General features: G+C 43.2%; 1 protein-coding gene across 1 annotated transcript in view; it reads right to left on the reverse strand.

Moving 5' to 3' along the window:
* The window catches only part of PPP2R2A (protein phosphatase 2 regulatory subunit Balpha), a 79,512-nt gene extending 72,363 nt beyond the window's left edge, over window positions 1-7,149 (reverse strand). The window contains exon 1 of the mRNA XM_075910813.1: window positions 7,097-7,149. Within this exon, the coding sequence (XP_075766928.1) occupies window positions 7,097-7,115 (19 nt within the window). The 5' untranslated portion in view covers window positions 7,116-7,149. The remainder of the gene's footprint in view (window positions 1-7,096) is intronic.
* Window positions 7,150-22,816: the final 15,667 nt, after the last annotated feature.

Below are 22,816 nucleotides of genomic sequence, written 5' to 3' on the forward strand. Positions count from 1 at the left end.
TGAATCCTCGCTGCACCCGCACCTCTGCCCAGCTGTGCCCCAGCTCCTGCCGGCTGGAGCCTCACTGCACCCGCACATCTGCCCAGCTGTGCCCCAGCTCCTGCCGGCTGGATCCTCACTGCACCCGCACTTGTGTGCATTGCACCCGCACATTTGCCCAGTCGCACCCACTGCACCCGTGCTATCCCCACGGTTTGCCGGCTGCATCCTCACTGTGCCCGCTGTGCCCACTGCACCCCACCTCCTGGGTCCTCACTGCACCCACACATTTTCCCAGCTGTGCCCACTGCACCCCACCTCCTGCCAGCTGGGTCCTCACTGCACTCACACATCTCCCAAGCTGTGCCCACTGCACCCGCACTACCCCACCCCTGCCTGCTGCATCCCAGCCCATCCCAGCCACACATCTTCCCAGCTGTGCCCACTGCACTCAGACCTGTCCCCACTTCCTGCCAGCTGCATCCCAGCCAGGGGTGCTGGAACAATTTTTAGTGGGGGTGCTGACAGCTGTTGTACCAAATTGGAAACCCTGTGTATAATGGAAACCACTTCTAGCTAGGGGATGCTGCAGCACTCCTACACCCCTAGTTGCCACACCTATGGTCCTAGCCATTCCCACCCACTGTATTCACTATACCGGCACATCTGCCCAGCTGTGCCCACTGCATCTACATGCATCTCCACCTCTTGCTAGCTGCACCTCAGTAAGCTGCATTCACAAATCTCCCCAGCTCCTACCACTCTACACAGAACCTGCACATCTGCTCAGCCCTTCCCATCAACTGAATATCCATCAACTTCTCTGCTCCCTGTGACCACTGCACCACACCTCCTCCTAGCACCTGCCACAAACATTCATTTCTCCTACCCCCCTGCCCTGTCTCCATCAACTATGTTCCCTAACAGGGCATACCCACTTATTGCTGGGCACACTGCACCTCCACCTCTGATCAACCGCTGCTTGCTACTTCCCTGTGCCTGTCAGCACCAGCTGTGCTCATTTCTCTGGCCAGCACTTGCCATCTGTGCTGCACCCACAACTGTACCCAGGGTCCACTAGCTGCTGGAGAAAAGGTTCTGATTTGGGCTCCCTTTGATTCATGTTACAAATTAACACGGCGCTTTAAAGAATTAGCACCATATTCTCTAAAGAATTCGGGTATAAACCCCATCCTGGGGAGGTTGTGTGTTTTATTTGTGCTGTTAGATGTATCGCATTAAAAAAGGCCTGGAATAGATTTCAGCATCTGTGCCCGAGAAAGCCGCCTTCTCAGTGCACCAATCATTTCTGTCCTAAACTATTTGTCAAAGTATTTCTCAGCCCCATTCCTTATTTCAGCCAGATGTTGAGTCTTCTCTGTCTCTCTTCACTCCTCTGATGACATTCCTCATTCAACTTACCCAGTATTTCTCTGTTCTAGCCACACCCCCCGTTTGAATGCTCTCCCCTCGCCCCCACCTCAGGATGGTTTCCACGACATCTGTAGCCTTTTAGTTCATATTTTACTAGATAACCCTTCTCCGTTCTCATTGCTATTCCTTGCATATACCCAACCGTGCTCCTGAGCCATTTTTAGCCTACATCCACCTTTCATCCTGACAGTCTGTAAGATCTACAAAGAAAGACTTCCAGCTGAGACCAGCTTGGCACAGCTCCTGCCGGCTTGAAAAGGAGGAAGGCTCTCTTTTAGCTCACTAGGTCCCAGGTCAAGCCTCAGCCGCAATTAACATGCAGGACTCGGATAAATGACTCCATCTAATAAAGTTAGCACCTTGCAGAATTCGTCAGGTTTGCGTTAGAGAGATTAGCATAAATATTCCCTTTGCTTTCCATCAGCATGGGGTTCTCAGACCTCAACTTTCACTTTGAAATTCCAGTGCGAACAGATCTAAAAATTCAATGATTTTACATGGATTGAAATGAGAAATCAGACATCAGCCCCAAGAAGAAATTGGGCTGAGATTCAGGACATCTTATTGTAGTCCCAGTTCTACCCCACAAAAATCACTGTGTGATGTGGAGCAAGCTACTTAAGTTAAAATGTTCATTGATTTCGTGTTTCCAGCTTGAAACACTCGACTAAGGGCCTGATTTTCTTAATAGAGACCTCCCCACTATTCCTATATAGCACTAAAGGGTTGTATCCAGAGGTGAAACTAAGCGGATGTGCCCTGCCAGAGGCTCTGTGTGCACCCCTATTGCCCCTTCCCCCACAAGCCTCTTCATTCCTCCTTCTCTCTCCTTACCAGAGTCCCCTAATCTTTCTTACCATGATCCCCAATCCGCTGTCCTGTAATACCAGGGCTCAGTGTGCATCTCCCACTCCTAATTCCCTTTATGCCCCCCATTCTCCGGGAAAAAAATCAGGCCTCAAGAGCTAGATAAATACATGGAGGTTGGGTCCATCAATGGCTATTGGCCAGGATGGGTAGGAAAACTGTCCCTACCCTCTGTTTGTCAGAGGTTGGAGACAGATGACAGGAGAGGGATCACTTGATTCCCTGTTCTGTTAATTCCCTCTGAGGGTACCTAGCATTGGCCACTGTCAGAAGACAGGATACTGAGATAGATGGACCTTTTGTCTGACCCAGTATGGCCTTTCTTATGGTCTCATATTAGTCATCCAGAAACTGAGCTGCCAAAAATCATAGGCCATTTCTGAAATGTGTAGCCTTGATCTTCAACCCTTCATAAGATTATAATAGGGGGTTATTGGAAGGATAGATTGATATCTGTGAGGGACTCAGATGGCACAGTACTGGGGGCTACATACAACCCTAGAAATAAATCAAATAACTAAAATTTTCCACTCATGACCAGTTCCAGATGTGCCTAAAACACATAGTTAACTCCCTCACTGTACTTCACCTACATTTGCAAGTGTTGAGATCCAGATCTCTTGTTTGGTCCCTTACAGAATTTAGAGCAAGTCACAAAAGTCCAGAGCTAAACTTGCCCAAAGTTTAAGGAAGGTCATAACCAGGAAGGCATGCTTTTGTTTGACTCACTCTAGAGTTAAGGGCTAGCCACAAAAACAGGTTCCAGAAACTCACCCTGGAGTTTTGAGAACTCTGACCAGCAGTTTGTTCAGGTCTTGTCCATCACAACTCACTAGGTCTATAAACCTTTGGGCAAAGCTGAACAGTTTCAAATTTGCAATGGAACTTGGTTGGTTGTTTCAGAATTCCTTGACAGCAGCGCTGCACAGCTCTAAGCAAAAGTACCTGGGCACCACTTAGCAAACAAGTTTCTCTTGCATTGGGGGCACCACTTCATCCATTGATTCTTATGGAGTTACCCCAAAAATAGTTTGGGCCCATCGTGGATAGCACACATTAGTTCAAAAACTTCAAAGGCATTGTTTCAAAACCAGTTAGGCAATGTCTAGACTACAGAGTTTTTTCAAAAACAGAGGCCTTTTAAAAAAAAAAAAACGTCACCTGCGTCTAGCCTGCCGTTGCATTTTTTAAATTAAATCAAAAGAACGCAGTAGTTTTTTCAACAGCGGTAAACCTGCTTTTACGAGGAAGAACGCAAACTGTGCTTTTTCAAAAGAGAGCATCCAGATTGCCTGGGTGCGCTTTCAAAAAAGCAGATCGCTTTTTCAAAAGTCTTGTGGCGGACTAGATGATCTGTTTCGAAAGAGGCTTGTAGTCTAGACGTACCCTTAGCTCTATAACGTAAGAGATTCATTAATTAATTTTATCATTAACACAAACTAAAGTCCATCTCCTCCACACCTCTTAGCAAACACTGAATATCATGATGCCAAAGTATCATACCACCACATAATACCAAAACTACTGCATTTTTAAATAAATTACAGACGGTAATAACAGTGTTATAAATAAATAATTAACATTAAATCACAGTTGGGATAACAAGTAAAACATCTTCTGGTGTATGATCTTTACTTGTGTACATTTCCACGGCATCCAGACATTTGCACCAGTTTAGTGATTAGTGCAAAAGAGCCAGGTTTATATTTTATGGCCCCAATTCACCAAAATACAGCACATGCTTACTTCCCATTGACTTCAATGGGATTTAAAATGAGCACAACAGCTCTGCTGAGCCTTTAACAGTAATATGCAAAATTTATAAGAAGTCCCAGAGTGATTTACATAGCACAAAATATTCTTAACATATGCCTTGTTCAACTGTAATTTAAAAATTGATTCATGTTTGCACACATGAAAAAGTAATAAAAGTTTCATATTCACATAGTATAAATTAGACTGGGGTAAAGTCAGGAGTGACTGCTACTTAGCGTTATATTTAGTACAATTAATAGACATTAAGCTTAAGAAAACCAAGAAACATATAATGGTAAATCTATCATGGGCACATATAAGACTTCATTGCTTTTATTTCTGTTTTTGTTTATTATTTGTACTGTGGTAGAAATGCCTATCATGCATCAGGACCAAACACAAACTGAAAAAGGCCCTTGCCCTAAAAAAAAAGCTTATATTTAAAGTCATTATGTAACACATCAGGGCCATGCAAAATTTCGCAGCAGCTGCAAGTTTAGAACCCATATAGTCCTGTTTCAAAATCATATCCTTACCACTTAGCTAAAGGAGCCTCTACAATACAGGGACTTAGACTCACACAACAAAGCAGTTCTGATTCTGCTGATCAGAGAGGGCAATGGTACAAACAGATATGCACACAAATCAATTCAAGCAAATCAAGTAAAAGCTAACTGGTAACTAGAAAAAAATATATCAAACTAGGGCAACACTCAATCAAACTAGACACAGAAAGAACTCTAACAGCAGCATACTCAGTGTCTGCCGCAGTTTCTTAATAATATGGTCGTTAGACAAAAGGATAATGAATTATAACAATCAATTCCAGAAATAACAAAGGCATTAATTATAGCAGAGCAGAGACATCAATGACAGAAAGGACCTATTAGGTCACATCTAGTCTATCTGGCATCAGTGCAGAATGGTTTCCTACAGCATATTTTCCTGCGCTTCATCCAGTCTATTACCTCAAACACTGAGGCTTCCATCACAGTAGCCGGGATCCCTATGCACAGACAAAAAGACTACAATAGTTGGCAAAGTCTCCTCAATAGTCAGTCTAAATTCTCCCATTCTGAATTTCATATCTTTGTTCCTAGTTATGCAGCCATTTATTTAATACCCTCCAACAAGTTAACAACTCATTGATTTAGCATTAGGGCACTATTGCCAGTTGGAAACGTCTGCTTAACAAAAATAATCCATTAGCCCTGACCCCACAGTGAGCTTTGTGCAGGTACTCACAGGCTAAATTACTAGTATAAAGTATAAACATCTGTGCAGCACGTCTGCCTTGAGATTTGTACACTTACACAAATATTCTCAGAATAGCCAGACCACACCTGGAATGGCAATTCTGTCAGTCAAGTTTCACTTATCCTCCTTAGTTCACTATAAAGCCCCCAATATCCCTGTTTTCAGTAGGCAGGGAATCACAGCTGTAACTAGGTTTTAAAAGAAGGTAACAACTAGCATATTTCCAGGCTCATATTAACCCTGATCCTTAATACCATTTATGTAAATATTAACTTTATTCATGAATTCTCCCATTGAAGTCAAAGGGACTATTTACCTGTTAAATGTGCTTGTAAGTGTTTGGAGATTGGGGTTATTGTCAGAGCCTATTCCAAGCAGAACCAATTATAATAGCTTGATTATTAAAACTGATGTTCTTTCATTTAACATTCTCTCTTTGGAAAGATGTTAAATTAAAATTGCTAGCAGCTTTGAGCACGATCAACTTGATGAATGCATGGGAGTTAATCTCTGCCTTCCCAGTGACCAGAGATCTTAGCTTTTTGGTAAAAGTGAACTGTGATGACACACACCTTACAGACCACTTTGTAATAGTCCAATTTGGCCCACATAAACTAGAGAGCTGTTTATATTTTGAATGTCAAAATTCCTCTGAAATTTCACATTTTTAAAAATTTCAGTTTCAAGAGGAGGGATCTAATTAAAATGAGAGCAGAGAACTGAATTGGGAAGTTAACATGATTCTATTCAAGCTAGAGATAGGGCTAGAACACAGCTCTACCAATCATGCAATCTGGGTTTTACTCCCATCACTTATTCACAGGGGCTGTGTCTAGACTGGCCAGTTTTTCCAGAAAATCAGCCACTTTTCTGGAAAAACTTGCCAGCTGTCTACACTGGCTGCTTGAATTTCTGCAAAAGCACTGACTTCCTACTGTAAGAAATCAGTGCTTCTTGTGGAAATACTATTCTGCTCCCGTTCAGGCAGTGTAGACAGCTCAGATTTGTTTTCCGCAAAAAAGCCCCGATCGCGAAAATTGCAGAAAAGCACGTCTAGATTGGCACGGACGCTTTTCCGTAAAAAGTGCTTTTGTGGAAAAGCGTCCATGCCAATCTAGACGCTCTTTTCTGAAAATGCTTTTAACAGAAAACTTTTCCGTTGGGATGATTTTCCGGAAAATCATCCCAAGCTAGACACAGCATAGGTGACCTTTGGTAAAGCACTTAATTCAATGTTTTAAAAAAATGATAGTCTGGTAGCACTTAAAAGCTCATGAGACCATCTATATGTTTTATTAGTCTTTAATGGGCACAGCCCACTTCTTCAGATGACCAGAGTGGGTTGTGCCATGAAAGCTCATCAGACCATCTACATGTTTTGTTGGTCTTTAACGTGCTACCAGACTATTAGGTTTTTTTTAAGTTTTTCCTGTTACAGACCAACTCGGCTACCTCCCCCAAATTTTCAAAAATGATGTTAGCTTTTGGCTGCGTTGGTTTTGGAATATTCCACTCAAGAAATTGCTGGGCTGATTTTCAGAGAGTCTCAAATCCTACAGCCTTATCTTCAGTTCAGTGCCTCTAAAAATCAGGGTTATACAGTCACTTTGTGGACCCTCCCCAAATTAGCCACCATCAAAGACCATTTTTCCATGAACATTGGCTTAACTTATCCATGCTTAAATGTTCTCACGGTAAAATGAGGATAATTAAGTTTGTTTGAGACCTATAAATGAAGAGCACTAGGTAAATGAAAAGCAATGCACACTAAGGGGAAAAACAACATTGGCTTCAATAAACTTACCTGAGATACCAGGATGCATCTCTGAGGAGCAGGAAGTGACTTATAGATGAAGGCGGCCCTCACCACCATTACTTTTATGAAGGGCAACTGCCAGGCCAGCAAAGCAGAAAGAGGAGTTAGGATGTACAGCTGAAAGAATAGTGTTTGCTTTTTAAAACATTCATGGATTATACACAGGGCTTATTTCTGGTAAAGGGCAGAATAGTTCTTGAAACTTTTTATGTGGGAATTGCATCATTCCAATCAGCTGACCACAAAAGTGAAAACTCAGACTAAAGAAGCTATATATAAGTGGCTTACTTGCTAAGAGCAGGAAGCTGTAAGTGAATTGCAGTTAACCATTAAGCACCATCTTTTGTAAGTATAATTTATCTAATGCTGCTTGTGGGCTCTGGTTCCTTTCATCGGAGGCTCTCCAAGTGCTTTATAAGCATTAGTTAATTAATGAGCTACCACCCTGTCCTGTGAGGTAGGTAAATTATATCTGAAGGGAGGAAATTTTTCCTTCTTCAGAGGGTAAATTCAAGCACAGAAGTCACAATTCAAGGGACTTACCCTCCAAATAATATAGTCATTCTCTGTGCTATACTGAAGCTCCTGTTAATAAAGAAGTCATTTCAGCTGCCACAATTGTAGCCCAGTTAAAGGGCTGAATAAAATCCTGATTCTGCAATGAGCTACACACCAGGACACTCTCTGAGTCTCTAAGGAGGCCTATCTACTTAATTGACCGGTTAGGCAAAGGGAGCAGTTGGCTTGCACAGAGCTTATTGTAGATTCATGATCTGTTTGTTAATATGAGATTGCATGAGCCTATCCAGCCTGGTGGTCCAACTTTATTTTCAGGAACACTTCTTTTTAAGTTAGCTGTGCTGTGCACTAGTGTAGGTTGGAGTATGGTGGTGCTTTCTATAGTCAGCTATAAACCCCAGCATTGCTGGCCCCCAGTTCTTTATTCTAATTAAAAGTTCAGTCTAGTGTTGCTGGCCCCAGCTGCTGGAATCCTGAATATATGAGGCTCTTGTTTTATTTGTTTCATTTTAATGGCAATTTCTAGCTCTTGTGGTTGTTGGGGAAAGCTTTAAAATATGACCCTCTAAAGGCTCAAATGCCACTATGTAAATTAAAAACCCACAGTTTTTTTTAAATCTCAATTTTTAAGCCAGTCTCATAATTTTAGGGGGCTATCTTTGAATGCCTGGAGTTAACAATACTGTTTTTCTAACAAACTTTTAAAATAAGGGAAGAGTTATTTTTAGCGTGATACAGTCAAGTGGTGTGATTATTATTGGTTTATTATTTGCTGTTTTATAATTGGCTTTATAGTCTGTTATTTTGGGGTTCATTCTTCTAATGGTAATATTAATAGCATTTAGTTCTTGTAGGCCATCTTCACAGTGTTTTACAAATATTGGCTGCAATTAAATAAGCAATTCAAGTCAAATAAGTCAGTGATTTTAAAAAGTACTCATGTATTGCTCAGGCTGTTTTGAGGCGTTTGTTGCTTATTTTCCTTTGTCTTGGAATAACAACTGACTCTTCTGGTTGAGCAACTGAGGCAGTCTGAAAGCCAGGCTAGGAATGAATTGCAAAAGGAAGGAAGGAGGCCAGAATTTCTAAGTGGATTGTTCCACTTACATGGCTTTTCTGGGAGGGAGTAAGTTATTACTATAAACAGGAGAAAGGTGTGGTCTGTGTTTAGCCAGGAAATCCTTAGTTTTAATGCTTGCTCTGTTGCTGATTCTAAAAGTCAGGCTCTATATGGCTTATAAAAGGTATCCCACATTGCAAGCCCAGTTTACATGTCAGTTGAGATGTTATTCTGAATTCATCCCGGGACAACGCCGGTCATCTGGTGCCCATGAAAGCTTATGATCCCATCTACATGTTCGGTTAGTCTATAAAGTGCTACCAGACCATTTGTTGTTTTTTTTTATACAGCAGTGGTTCCCAAACTTTTTGGCATCACGCCCACCTTTTTTTATTTTTGAAAAACCCTCACACCCTCCCTCTCCCCAAATAGCAGCAAAACTTGTTGAGCCAAAAAAAAAGGAAAAAGGGAATTGAACAGGGCAGCAAAACTTGATGGAGGGGAGGAGGCTGGGTCGCCTCATGCCCCCTCCCCCCCCGGAATTTCTTCATGCCCCCCAGTTTGGGAACCCATTCTATACAAACTAACTCGGCAACCCCCTGAGCTTCTGTCCTTAACCAGACAGTTTATATTTTCTTTTTTTTGTCCTATTTTCCTCTTTGAGCAGATTTATAGACATGCAAGACCATTAGAACATCAAGCGTGCCAGTGAAGTGATTCATCGAGGGAATTTTTTTTATTCATAAACTTACTAGATTTCCAATTATCCATGGTTTGCAAAACCACAATTTCTAATACTCCCTCATTTCTCCCCCTCCCCCGCCTATTTAACACTGCCAAAAAGCTTTAGGGGTCTGTCAAGGCTTTTAACCAAAATAGAAAAGGGGGGAGGGGAGTTCCCACAAATGCAGTCATTTCCCTTCTGCTTTGAGATGGGAATGAAAAAAAACCGAAAGCCCCTAATCCTGCTATGTATTCCACATGGAGAATATGGGCTTGAAGTAGCCCATTGATCAGGGCCCAAATCTCTGATTTGCACCCTCTACAGAGTTATTCACAGCTTGCCTAAGGAGAAGCCATTGATGAGAAAGCAGTGAAAGAGACGGACAGTTGGAGTAGACTGTGAATAAGCCTAGAGGCTGTTGCTGCAGGCAACTGCTTCCTTTCCAGGAGGAAAATATGTCACTTCCGTCAGAGGTCCCAGAGCTCTGGTGCATTCAAGTTCAGCAGCAGGAGATGCAAAGCCTGAAAGAAAGACAGTTTTTAAAGCTGTTGTAGAGGGAGAACGGCTGAGAAATACTTAAAGGGTGATGCAGGCTGGCAGCCTCACTAGATGATGTTTAAAATTTGTAAGCCATTCTATAGCCTAACCTGTTTTGATTCTTGACCTTTCTATTAATTAGAGTATCTTCATTTTCCATGTGCTCAGTTTGGTACTAGTAGCAGAGCACGGTTTCTTCTGAGGTTCCTCCTGGGTACTGTTCCGCTCTGCAGATTGAGCACTCTGTAGCCATCTGGAAAAAAATAACTTTATTTTCCCCCATGCAAAATTTTCTTTGTGGGCGGCCCTCCGTAAGTGGGAGGGGGAAGGGAAGAATACAAAAATCACTTATTGATATTAAAACAAAAAACAGGACTATATAGCACTTTAAAGACTAACAAGATGGTTTATTAGGTGATGAGCTTTCGTGGGCCAGACCCACTTCCTCAGATCAAATAGTGGAAGAAAATTGTCACAACCATAAAGTGCTACATAGTCCTGTTTTTTGTTTCAGCGACACCAGACTAATACGGCTACATTTCTATCATTATTGATACTAATGTATCAACTTATATAAAGTAAAGCCCGCTCCCCCAAAAGAGAGTCTCTTCTCTGCCCCCACCCCCCATTCTGTTAAATCCAGGAGCAGGACAGTTTGGGGCTAGGATCGGAGGAGCAAAGTATTACAATTTGCTGTTTCAGAGGTATCAGATGGAATCATCCCGTTTTATTATTTAAATCCTGTATCTGCATCACAATTTTGGCTAGATCTGGGACATGAAAAGGATACATTAGGCAGTGTTGACATGCTAATTGTTCTGGCCAGTGGTTACTCCCTCCCAATAATACTCCTGATCCTGATTTCAGTGCCCTTTGCATTGGCTTGGTCTTTCTAAGTGTTAAAGCACCCAACCACTGTGAGGGGAAGAACAAAATGGATTTAACCACTTCACTTCCGTAACCTGCTGATGCCTTCTTTAGTTGTACTGAAACCCTTTGGCTAGTCTGTGACATGCCCCACATACAGTAAAGTTAGTGGTACCTAAGCTTTAAAAAAATTAGTAGTCCTGAAGCCCCGAACAAAAATATATAGAGAATCTAACAAAACTATATATAGTATCATGAGAAAAACCCACTTCCTCAGATGAGTCATCTGAAGAAATGGGTTTTGTCCACAAAATCTCATAATACTATATATAGAGATAGATAGATAAGATAGATCTGTTAGTTTCTGAGGTTATGTCTACACTTGCACCCTCTTTCGAGAGAGGGATGCAAATGAAGCTGGGATTTAAATATCCCGTGCTTCATTTGCATATTCACATTATACCACTATTTCCAAATAGCACTATTTTGAAATAACAGATGCTGTTAAGATGCGGTTATTTCAAGAGAAAACCCTTTTTTTTAAATAACTGGTAAACCTCATTGTATGAGGAATAAGGGTTATTTCGAGAGAAGGGTTTTCTCACGAAATAACTGCGTCTGTTGTTTCAAAATAGCGTTATTATGCAAATATGCAAATAAAGTGAACATAAACACATGGGCTGTGTCTAGACTGGCCAGTTTTTCTGGAAAATCTGCTGCTTTTCCGGAAAAACTGGCCAGCTGTCTACACTGGCCACTTGAATTTCCGCAAAAGCACTGACTTCCTACTGTAAGAAATCAGTGCTTTTTGCGGAAATACTATGCTGCTCCCATTCGGGCAAAAGTCCCTTTTGCACAAAAGTTTTGCGCAAAAGGGCCAGTGTAGACAGCTGAGATTTGTTTTGCGCAAAAAAGCCCCGATTGCAAAAATGGCAATCGGGGCTTTTTTGTGGAAAAGGGCGTCTAGATTGGCCACGGATACTTTTCCGCTAAAAGTGCTTTTGCGGAAAAGCGTCCGTTGCAATCTAGACGCTCTTTTCCGAAAATACTTTTAACAGAAAACTTTTCCGTTAAAAGCATTTCTGGAAAATCATGCCAGTCTAGACGTAGCCTTGGAACATAGCTTATTTCTATGAAGGAAGAAAGCTTTACTCAATCCAACTGAGATTTGAATCTGCAATTTTAGGGCCAAGGCCATTGAAATCAATGGAAAGACCCACATTTAACTTCAATGGGCTTTGGATCATGCCCTTAGTGAGTTGCAGTCTTTTTACTGCACAAACCGGGGTGTGTGGATGAGATAATGCCAAACCACAAATGCTCACTGTTTCTGGTTGGATAGAAGAGGAAAAGTATTTAAGGTGAAGAGAGTTGAACCTACCATAATATCCTGAGAGATGTAGGGAGAAGCTGAAAAGGATATCTTTATTTTGGGGAGTAAATTATCATTTTGGGAGACATCATCTCTGCTGTCATCCCAGTTGGCTTTTTCACATCACTAAGCCAACCTGCTGGGAGAAGTGGAATTTCTGAGATTTAGCTGCTTTCTTTGGTTATGTTTTTCAGGTCACTGAGGAGCAAACCAGCCTGCTCAACCCACAGTACCCACCTCCCTGATCTGATTTTTAGACGGAGGGTATGTCCAGTGTGTATGCAATATTGCACCTTTTAATGGGTTCTTTTTAAAAACATTACTTATTGATATTTTATAAGAAAAGTACCACTTGAAGGCATGCACGCACACTGATTGTTCGCCTGGCTTGGAAGTAATTAGGAAAAAACAGAACCACCAAATCATGCATGGGCTAGAAGTTCATACAATCAATACAATGAACACAAAAGTTAAGTGAGTGAGCTTATTCAAGGACATTCTTGTTGAGCATATTGTCACTGGAAACAAATCTCATCACAATCTAATCGGTCACAGAAAGCAAACCACATCCATAATGCATGAAAATATGATCTGAGTTCACAGGCAGGATAAAGTATTGTTATTTCCTGTTAAATCTTATAGGACTTCTCCTAATAATATTAGAGGATCTAGTTCTTACCTAACACTTTTTGTGCACAGACAGGGCTGCTGACAGGGAGCGGGGCAAAAGGGGCAGTTGCCTGGCAATTTAAAAGGGCCCTTTAAATTGCCACTGGAGCCCTGTGTAGTGCAGTCCGGGCGGCACTGGGGGCACCCTGGGGGAGGTGCAATGCGGTCCTGGTGGTGCTAAGAGCTGGCTGCCCAAGTTTGGCCCCTGCTACCCAAGACCCTATGCCATCTGGGGTCTCTGGAGCTGAGCCCCCCCACCCCACATTCCCCGGGGCCTAGCAGTGACTGTTACCAGCCTTTCCCGTAGATGCCAAATCGTTTTTCAAAGAAAGTCTGTATCATTATCCCTAGTTTAGAGAAGGGGAAACTGAGCAGCAAAATGATTTGCCCAAGATTATCCAGCAGATCAGTGGCAGAGCCCGGAATACAACCCTAATGCCCAGAATCCTAGTCTGGTACGGTGTCCACTAGATCCTACAGAAGCTGAGGATGAGCCTTATTTTCAGAGGGACTGAAAATTCAGTCACTACTGCCACTGACATCAGTTGAGCTACGAGCCACTGTGGAGCACTCCAGAAAATCTGTCTTTCGTAGGTGCCGGTTGGGTTCTGAGGGCTTGTGGAAGTCTGATGTTGTGTGATCTGCATAAGGCAGTGGTGTCTTTGTGTGGCTCGGAGGGCATTTTGTTTACCATTGTTCAGGCACAGGGGCTTCGTCTACACTGCGAGATCTTTCGGCAAAAAATATGCTAATACTGGACTCATTTGCATGAGTCATGATCTCATTAGCATATTTTCTGCCGTTTCTTTTTGCACAAGGGGTTTTTGCAAAAAGACGCAGCGTGGACTTCTTTTTTCTTTTGCACAAAAATCCAGGGAGAGTCATAAGGATCTTGCGCAAAACGAGGTTTTGCACAAAAAACCTCCATCCACACTGCTTCTTTTTGTGAAAAACCCCCTGCGCAAAAAAAAAAAAAAAAAACCAGCAGAAAATATGCTAATGAGATCTCAACTCATGCAAATGAGTCCCGCATTAGCATATTTTTTGCCGGAAGATCTCTCAGTGTAGATGAAGCCAGGGTTACCAGACTCCGCTGGTTTCCATCCATGCCATTTTTATTGTACCGGCAGGATTGCTAAAGTGACGCGCACGTAAAGCCAGGGCACGTGAAGTGAGGGGCATGATGATTGCATGCAACACTGACTGTGAAAGCCGTGTGCTCCTGCTGCATCCAATCAAAGCGCTGCTACGGTTCAATTGGCATATCCTGCAAATCGAGGCATGAACTGGAATTAGCAAAACTGCCCTGTCCTCGGAGACTGTCTTGGTTATGACAATCATGTGGCCCACTGAGATGAAGGAGAACCTCTCCTGTGACCCATACACTAGCCTAGTTTGCTCATTGCTGATATAAGTTCACCTGGTGAGTTAGTGGCAGAGCCTAGAACATATCATAGAAGTCTTTACTCCCCTAGTCTCTTTCTGTTCCTTTTACATCCTGGTCTCAGGCTATGTCTAGACTGCAGGCGTCTTTCGGAAGAAGCTTTTCCAGAAGAGGTCTTCCAGAAAAACTTCTTCCGAAAGAGCATGTCCACACAGCAAAAGTGCAACAAAAAAGCGATCTGCTTTTTTGAAAGAGGGCGTTCACATTTATTGGACGCTATCTCACATTTCATTTGTGATTACTGTGGAACGAGTGGCCACCAGGGCACCTGTGCTTTTTCCTGGAAGCCTCTTCTTTCAAAAAAACACTCGCTTCCGTGTCCACACATGCCTTTTTCTGAAAAAGTTTTTTTCGGGAAAAGGCTTCTTCCTCGTAGAATGAGGTTTGGAAAAACCCCTTTGGAAAAACCCCTCTGTTCACCTTTGGAAAAACCCCTCTGTTCTTTTGACTTTCTGTTGAAAGAATGCAATAGTAGTGTGGACATAAGTATGGTAATTTAGTGAATATAACCTGGGGGTTATATTCGTTTTTACAAACCCTGCACCCCCCCTGCGGGGTATATTCAGGTGCAGGGTATATTCACTAAATTACGGTATAGTTTTTCCAGAAAAATGGCCATTTTTTACCGGGAAAACTCTGCAGTATAGACATAGCCTCAGTGACAGGATTTTATTTCTAAATGCCTTGATTTACCAGCTGTCATTTTCCTCTTTCCTAATTTCCCAGCCATGTTTGCTAAACATTCCTTTCCCCCTACGTATTATCTTGAATGTACCACTTAGATTATCATTTTCTTGACCTGCCGTCTATATTGTCTTTTTATGGCATGATAATAAGTACGGGATGACTGGACTTTGAAACTGCAGTTAGAAATCAGAGCCGTCAGAATAATAAGGCAGCCCTTTGATGTTAAAGTTCAGACGCATTTTCTGTAGCTGCTTGAAACAAATTGTAACTGCAAGCTGCTGCTTGAGACTTTGCTCCTTCATTTTGTGCCAGCTTCAGAGCAACTGTTGAGGCAGGAGATCAACAGGCCTGACTTACGCAGGGCCAGCTCGGCTTATGCTGGCAAACCCCCAGCTTCATGGAGCTTCCTGAGTCGCATGGGGCCGCTGATGCTTGTTTTAGATTTGCTGCCCATGCTGCGGTGCTGATCAGGAGTACAGCTCTGTGGTGAAACAAGAGGAGACCATGGGGCGCATAGGTGCTGGAAGTGGGCTTGAAATGGTTTATAGACAGGTTTTATCGCAGGGGTGGGCAAAAAGTGGCCTGTGGGCCAGACACAGTGCTCCAGGGTTAGGGTATGTCTACATTACAGCGTTATTTCGAACTAGCTTATTTAGAAATAACGTGTCTACACACAAAATGCATTTCAAAATAGCTTTTTGCTATTTTGAAATAGTGCGTCCACACTGAGTGGACTCTGAATCGAATTAATTTCGAAATAGCGGGTTGGCTGTGTAGACGCTAGCAAAGTTATTTTGAAATAATGGCTGTTATTTAGAAATAACTTTGCTGAGTAGACATACCCTTTGCTCCTAGTGAGCTGCTGGTGCTTTATTTACCTGCATGTCTACCAATACAGCTGCTCGCAGCTCCCATTGGCTGTGGATCACCCTTCCCAACCAATGGGAGCTGCGGGAAGAGGTATCCCAATCCGTGCCGCTTCCCGCCGTTCCCACTGGCTGGAAACAGCGACACACGGCCAATGGGAGCTGCAAATGGGTGTACCTACAGACACACAGGTAAATAAAGCTCCAGCGGCCCGCCAGGAGCAAACTCTGGTGAACTGTCTCTGGCTTATTGCCCACTCTGAGTTTATAGTGTGGCTCAATGGCTCTCATCACCCCCACTATACACATTGTTCCAGCACCCTGCTTGGCAGTCATGGCATGTCCTTTATTCTGACCCCAGTGAGCATATTGTGTAACAGGAAAGCTCCTGCCACTGTTCCCTTAATAGTTTTCACAAACATGCCAGTTCTGAACACATCACCAACCCCTTCCTATGCCGACAGGGCAAAGCAATTTAGGGGAGAGAGGTCTGGAAAAGGGTTTTGCAGTGACTGTGAGCCCCCTGGATGCAATGCTCCATTTGACAGCCTTAAATGTGCTTGGTCCAGCCTAATGTTTGCCCAGAGCTACCCTCTCTGCCTGTTGGAAAGTGGTTTTGGCCGTGTAGTTCCAGCCCATTTTGAACTGCTGATGAAAATAATAATAAACCGTCAGGGCTTTGCCTGCACAGAGTATGATGTTTCCAGGATTCCTGACTGGGTTTAAATCCATATGCCCAGGCGAGTGGTGTTGTTCCTCACTTTGAGCTGACACATTCCAACAAAACTAAAATAACCAGGATTAGTTGCTGCCTGCGCAGCTTGTCAGAAATCGCTGTTCGCAATGATGGCATCGTAGCAATGTTAACTGGTCTGAAATTAAACTTTATTTCCTAGTTGCCCATAGGAGTAATAATATTTATATATTTCAAATTGAAGACCCATCAAGTTCTTTGTGCTCCATGCATACAATAGAAATCACATAATCGACTGCTGAAATGCAGCCATTTCTGGGTTGGAAACTGGCATCTGTTTAACAGTATACAACAACTCTACACAATTGTTAGGCCGAGAAGTGGCTAATCTTGCAAACCTGCCTCATTATCAAAGATGGTCATTTTTTGAAGGCATTTAACTGAGGCTTGGGAGATCTAGGTTCAAATCCCAGCTTTGCCACAGGCTCACTGTGTAACCTTGGGCAAGTTACCTACTCTCTCTTCTTCATTTATAAAAAAAGGGAGTAGTAATTCTACCATTGTTCACCGTTTCACTTTCTTGTTTGCTTCCCTTCTAAGCTTTTCAGAGCAAGGACTTTGTCTTAATGATGTTCAGATACAGCACATAATGTCACGGATCCCATTTTTAGTTGGTAACTCTTAAAACTACCAAAGTGCTACTACTACTACTAAATAATGCATATTTGACAGAGAATTCAGATGTTGTTATGTAGAGAGGGTTTTCTGGATCTGACTTACAGTCAAGGACCTTGTCTAGAGAAAACTGTGGGGGAAATCTAAGGGAAGAGCCTAATTATTCAAAGTGGAATTTAGCCAGATCATTTGAACTAACACCCTTAACAATCTTTTTTTTAGAAATACAGGAGATGTAGGCACTGTAGGCAGAGTGGAAAAAAGCCAATGAATACAAGTAGTCAGGGCCTTGGTTTTATTTTATCCTCTGCATGGGGAAGGGATAGAATTTCCATTACTGTGCCAAGCACTAGGATATGAATCTGACTGGCTCAATACAGAATGGACAGTCCCTTTGCTATTTTTGGACACATGAGTACTTGAGTCAATAACACAAGTGTTATAACTGTAACAAAGAGAGGCTGCCTGACCTGTCTTGTGGATACAGTACCTCAATGGGAGGGGTAAACCCACAATACATTCTCTTAGCACAAGTGTTAATTCATACATATGAGAGTTAATTAAGCTCAGGCTGCAGAGTTTAAGAAACAATTAATAAGGGGTCATTGATTTTAAATTTGTTTTAAGAAAATACCAGTCAATCCATCTTCATCCTCTCTTGAATTTTCCCTAGCTCAGACAGTATTGAGCAAATCGATGTGACATAGATTAGCTGTGTTTTTTATTAATGGGATATGCTACAAACAATTCCTGCCCTTTAAGTGGAGTCCATGTGGGTGTGGAACAAAATATGACCATAAATTCTTTTCGGGTCAGTTTTAAAGGCGAGCGAGCCATTGTGTCTAAAGGCTGGAGCAGTATGGGGCTGGACGCCAGGACTTCTGGCTTCTGTTCCAGACTTCGAGCAGCTTAGTTTAGTGGCTGGAACACTGTGGGGGGGGGGGGGGGGGAGGACGGGACACTGGGTCACCTGGATTTTATTTCTGATTTTGTAGAGGGAATGTGACCTAGTGGTTAGAAATGGGAGAAATGGAAATCAGATCTAGACCAGATTGAAATTTTCATGCAAAGCTTTTTTTTTTAACCACAAATTGCCCCCCTCCCCCGCTTCATCAAAATGGAAATTTCCACGGAAACTTTGTGATTAAATTTGATCAGTTTTGGGGGAAAAACAAAATTTCTGCTAAAAATCAGTTTTCAGAACATTTGGTAGCTGAAAATCATTCAATTATGGTTTTGTTTTAAACAAAACCCTGACAACTTTTGAATAAAAATTTGAGTGAAAACAAAAAAGCTTTTGTTTTCATTTTGTTTGCAGTGTTGCAGTAGCCGTGTGGGTCCCAGGATATTAGAGAAACAAGATGGGTTAGGTAATATCTTTTTATTGGATTAAGCTACACAAAGCTCTTGTGTACACTTGAAAAAGAACACTGGACCTCAAAAGAGTGTCTCTTTCACCAACAGTAGTTGGGCCAATAAAAGACATGACCTCACTCATCTTGTCTCTTTGTTTTCATGGATTGTTTTTTCCTCCAAGACAAAAAACATTTCTTAGCTCTGGTCAGCTCTCTTGAGCTCTTTCCGGGGTATGAGAGGGTATGCTGCCTAGTGGTTAAAGTTGAAAGGGCATCCTCAGCTCTTCAGTGCAGATCAGTGTATTTGTCCTTGGTGTGCCTAGCATAGCGTTTGATGCGAAAGTCCCCGATGGAGTATTAGCCAAGAGCAGCAGGTCCGACAGCCACTGCGGGCTCTGGGGCAAGGTGTGGGGGAAGGCCGGGCCCACGCCCCCAGAAGGGATGGAACCTCAGGTGGAAGGGGAAGAGCTGGGGCAGCCAGCTCTCAGTACCACCCACACTGCAGCATCCCCGATCCCTAGCTCTCAGAGCCGCACAAGGTGCCCAGTGCGGTACTCCGGCAGCAATTCAAAGAGGCCCGAGGCTCCAGCTGCCTTTGAATCTCTGGGTGCTGGGGGAAACCACCCCTTTGCCTCTCCCTTCCTCCCCCCAACAGTGGGCCTCACCAAGAGTTTGTCTGGCCACCAGAAAGTGCAGCCAGGTAGCCGGGTTAATTTCTACACTAGGGTTTGGCTGCTGATTGGTGGAGCTGTTCTCTTTCATGTGGGACAGTCTGGTTTCTCTTCTTTTCTGCAAAGAAAACCCAGTGCATGTCCCCCCATTTTTGCTTGGCTCTTTGGATGAAACCAGGGCCAGCCTGAGGCGGGGAGCTCAAATGACGCCCCCATACTCCCTTGCTTGGGCCAAAACTTTGAAAGGTCTCAATTCTCTGGGTCCTAGTGGAGTCCCCCTCCCGCTGCACAATCTGGCACCTGAGGCGGCTGCCTCAGTTCGCTTCATGGTAAGGCCAGCCCTGGATGAAAGAGCACTGCAACCAGCAACACCACGGTCAGAGCAGGAGGAGGAAGCTGAGCCGCTATTACAGAAGAAGATGCCCAGCAGTTGGATTGTAGGCAGCTTCCCTGGGGAATTTTTTTTTTCTGGCCCATATCCTAAGAGGTAGAAGGATAAATAGGACTTCCGAGTGACATGCGTAAGTAGGCCGGGCACTCCTCCGATTTTGTAATGTGTTCTGAGGCAAAGCTGCAGGAGGTTTTGTCTGGTAATGGATGAGGGGTGCCATAATGAGAAGCGTGCTGCTCTGCCCCTGCCAGCGAGGCTGTGTGAGGCCAGCGAGCAGGGATGGTGGCACAGTCTTTATTATGGTGTCCTCTTGTGCAGGGTCATCCCAGCTGGGGCCGGGTCACGCCAATGGGGGTAGGATCCCGCTATTCCCCACAGGACCAAAATGTCCAATATTCTGGAAATGTGTGATTAGTCATTCTGGCTGTGTCTACACTGGGCCACTTATTCCGGAAAATCAGCCGCTTTTCCGGAATAAGCTGCGAGCTGTCTACACTGGCCCTTGAATTTCTGGAAAAGCAACGATGCTCTACTGTACAAAATCAGCCGCTATTCCGGAAAAACTATTCTGCTCCCGCTTGGGCATAAGTCCTTATTCCGGAACACTGTTCCGGAAAAGGGCCAGTGTAGACAGTCCAGTAGTCTTTTCCGGAAAAAAGCCCCGATCGCGAAAATGGCGATCGGGGCTCTTTTCCGGAAAAGCGCGTCTACATTGGCCACAGACGCTTTTCCGGAAAAAGGGCTTTTCCGGAAAAGCAACCTGCCAATGTAGATGCTCCTTTTCTGGAAAAACTGAAAACGGAATAGTATTCCGTTTTAAGCAGTTCCGGAAATTCATGCCAGTGTAGACACAGCCTCTATGTATAAGAAGTAGCTCAATCAAGGGACTTGGTAGTTCTGGGTTAAAGGTTATGGAGTCCATTATTATTTGTCTTCTGGTAAGGCCCTAAATTATGCCAGCCTAGCTATAGCAGAACACCCCCACTAATGTATATGCAGTTACCCTGCTATAATCCCTTTTGGTGTGACCTATACTAGGACTTTATGAGCATAATTAGGTTAGCAAAAATCATACCATTTACTGATATAGTCATGACCATAAAAATGTTAAGTACGAACTAAGCCAAGGATCAGGGTCCCATTGAATGAGGTGCTGTACTGACAGGCAACGAAGACAAGTCCATGCTGGAAAAGTGGTGTGGAGAGACAATTCCAGAGAAATGGAAGTTGATCTGCGTAAGAGGTCCAGCAATCTCAGTCTAAAATGTATATAGACTGAACGGGGGCACACGTTGGAGGACATTGTGGTGAAAAAGATTTTTATGCCTATATAGTGGACATATCTGGCCAATAGAGAGTATTGGAATAGAATCTATGACCAAAATCACACATTTTGGAATATTTATAACCAAATACTGTAATCCTTTCGTATTCCTCCCAGGGGTTCCTGGCGGAAACGATCACACAAAAGGAAATGAAGAATGAATCTGTCATCTGTTAGAAGCTGCTTAGCTGATGGTAGCCTTTCACTGGAAAAAGAAAAATAGTCCAGCCACAGAGGAAATGTTCAAAAAACATGGGAGAGTGTGATTATGGAAAAATTACATATTACACTGATTATGTATCCAGCACAATTGACAGAGGGCAGATAGATATTTTGGCATTTTACTCAGTAGTCAGTCAAAGTGCATTCACTGGCAACAAACAGACAAAGCAACCAACCACATTTGTCCAATTTTTTGGAATATTAGTAGTTGCTAGACATGCCCTGCTTGCTAAATTCATGACTATAAAGATTTCGCTCAATGAAATTTTTAGAAGTGACAAATAGGTTTTGTAACGATGCTCATTCTGTTATATAGTAACACCCTAGTAAATAGAAAGGGCTGATGACTACATTCCTGTATGTTGTCTCTTTAAACCAGGGGTGGGAAAGATCCGGCCCTTGGCTTGCCTGGATCAGGTCCCCAAGGCTCAGGGCTCTCCCCCCAGCACTGGGGAGCCCGAAGAGCTGGAGCACCCAACATCTATTAGCCTGGGCTCCTAGCCTCTGGGTTGTGAGTAGAATGTGTGCAGAGTCTTTTCCCTTCTCAAACTGCGGCCACATCAGTGAAGATTTGGGTTTTTTTTTTCTTACTTGTGTTTGGCCCCCGACTCATTTTTCTGTGCACCAAAAGCTAACTTTTGCAATGACTGTTTTGTTTCTGACATTTACATGGCAAGTATTTGACAATGTGTTAAAACTTCCTTAATTAATCATCAATCAATCCGGAAATTAAATCGCAAAGAAGCCAGTTCCTGCCTTAGGGTGTGTCTAGACTACTGAGTTTTGTCGACAAAAGTGGACTTTTGTCGACAAAACTATACCTGCGTCTACACTACCGCTGAGTTCTGTGGACGCTGGTAAACCTCATTTTACGAGGCATAACACCTTCTGTCGACAGAGTTCTGTCGACAGAAGGTGTTATTGCCTGTAGGGTTGCGTCTAGACTACAGGGTTTTGTCGACAAAGCAGCTTGCTTTGTCGACAGAACTGAATGTGTCTAGACGCTCTATGTCGACAGAAGTTTTGTCGACAGTATCTGTCAACAAAACTTCCGTCGATAAAACCCTGTAGTCTAGACGTACCCTTAGAGAGTTTACAGTCTGCCATTAATGGCAATTTCTGTGAGGACTCCATAAACTCTTGGAATTGCGTCCTCTCACTTTGGTCTTATACACCTCTGATTTAGTGACCTTCTGGGCATGCCGCAAACAGGCATCTATTTGAGAAAGTTTGGGAGAAGACTAAGGCCTGGTCTCCACTTAAAACTTAGGTTGACAGAGCTGAGCTCAGGGGTGTGAAAAATCCACACCACTAAATACCACACTTAGATTGGGTATGTCAGAATGAGGCTTCTGTTGAGCTAGCTACTGTGGCTTAGGAAGATGGAGTTGCTATAGAGATGGAAAACATCTTTCCTCACTGTAATCTGTGACTATCCTACAGGTTGATGAAGGTGTTGCTGTGGATCCGTATCTATTCCATTAAAACACTTATAATGTAGACGTGGCCTCATGCTTTCTAAATGAGGAAGGGCTGGGAAGGAGTTTTTTGTCAGAGTATAATTGACCGGTTGAGTTCTTGTTTGAAACTGTTGCACAATAGAATTCCAAGAGCATTAGAGTAGAGACACC

This window comes from Pelodiscus sinensis, chromosome 28, assembly GCF_049634645.1.
Source record: "Pelodiscus sinensis isolate JC-2024 chromosome 28, ASM4963464v1, whole genome shotgun sequence".
Lineage (NCBI taxonomy): Eukaryota > Metazoa > Chordata > Testudines > Trionychidae > Pelodiscus > Pelodiscus sinensis.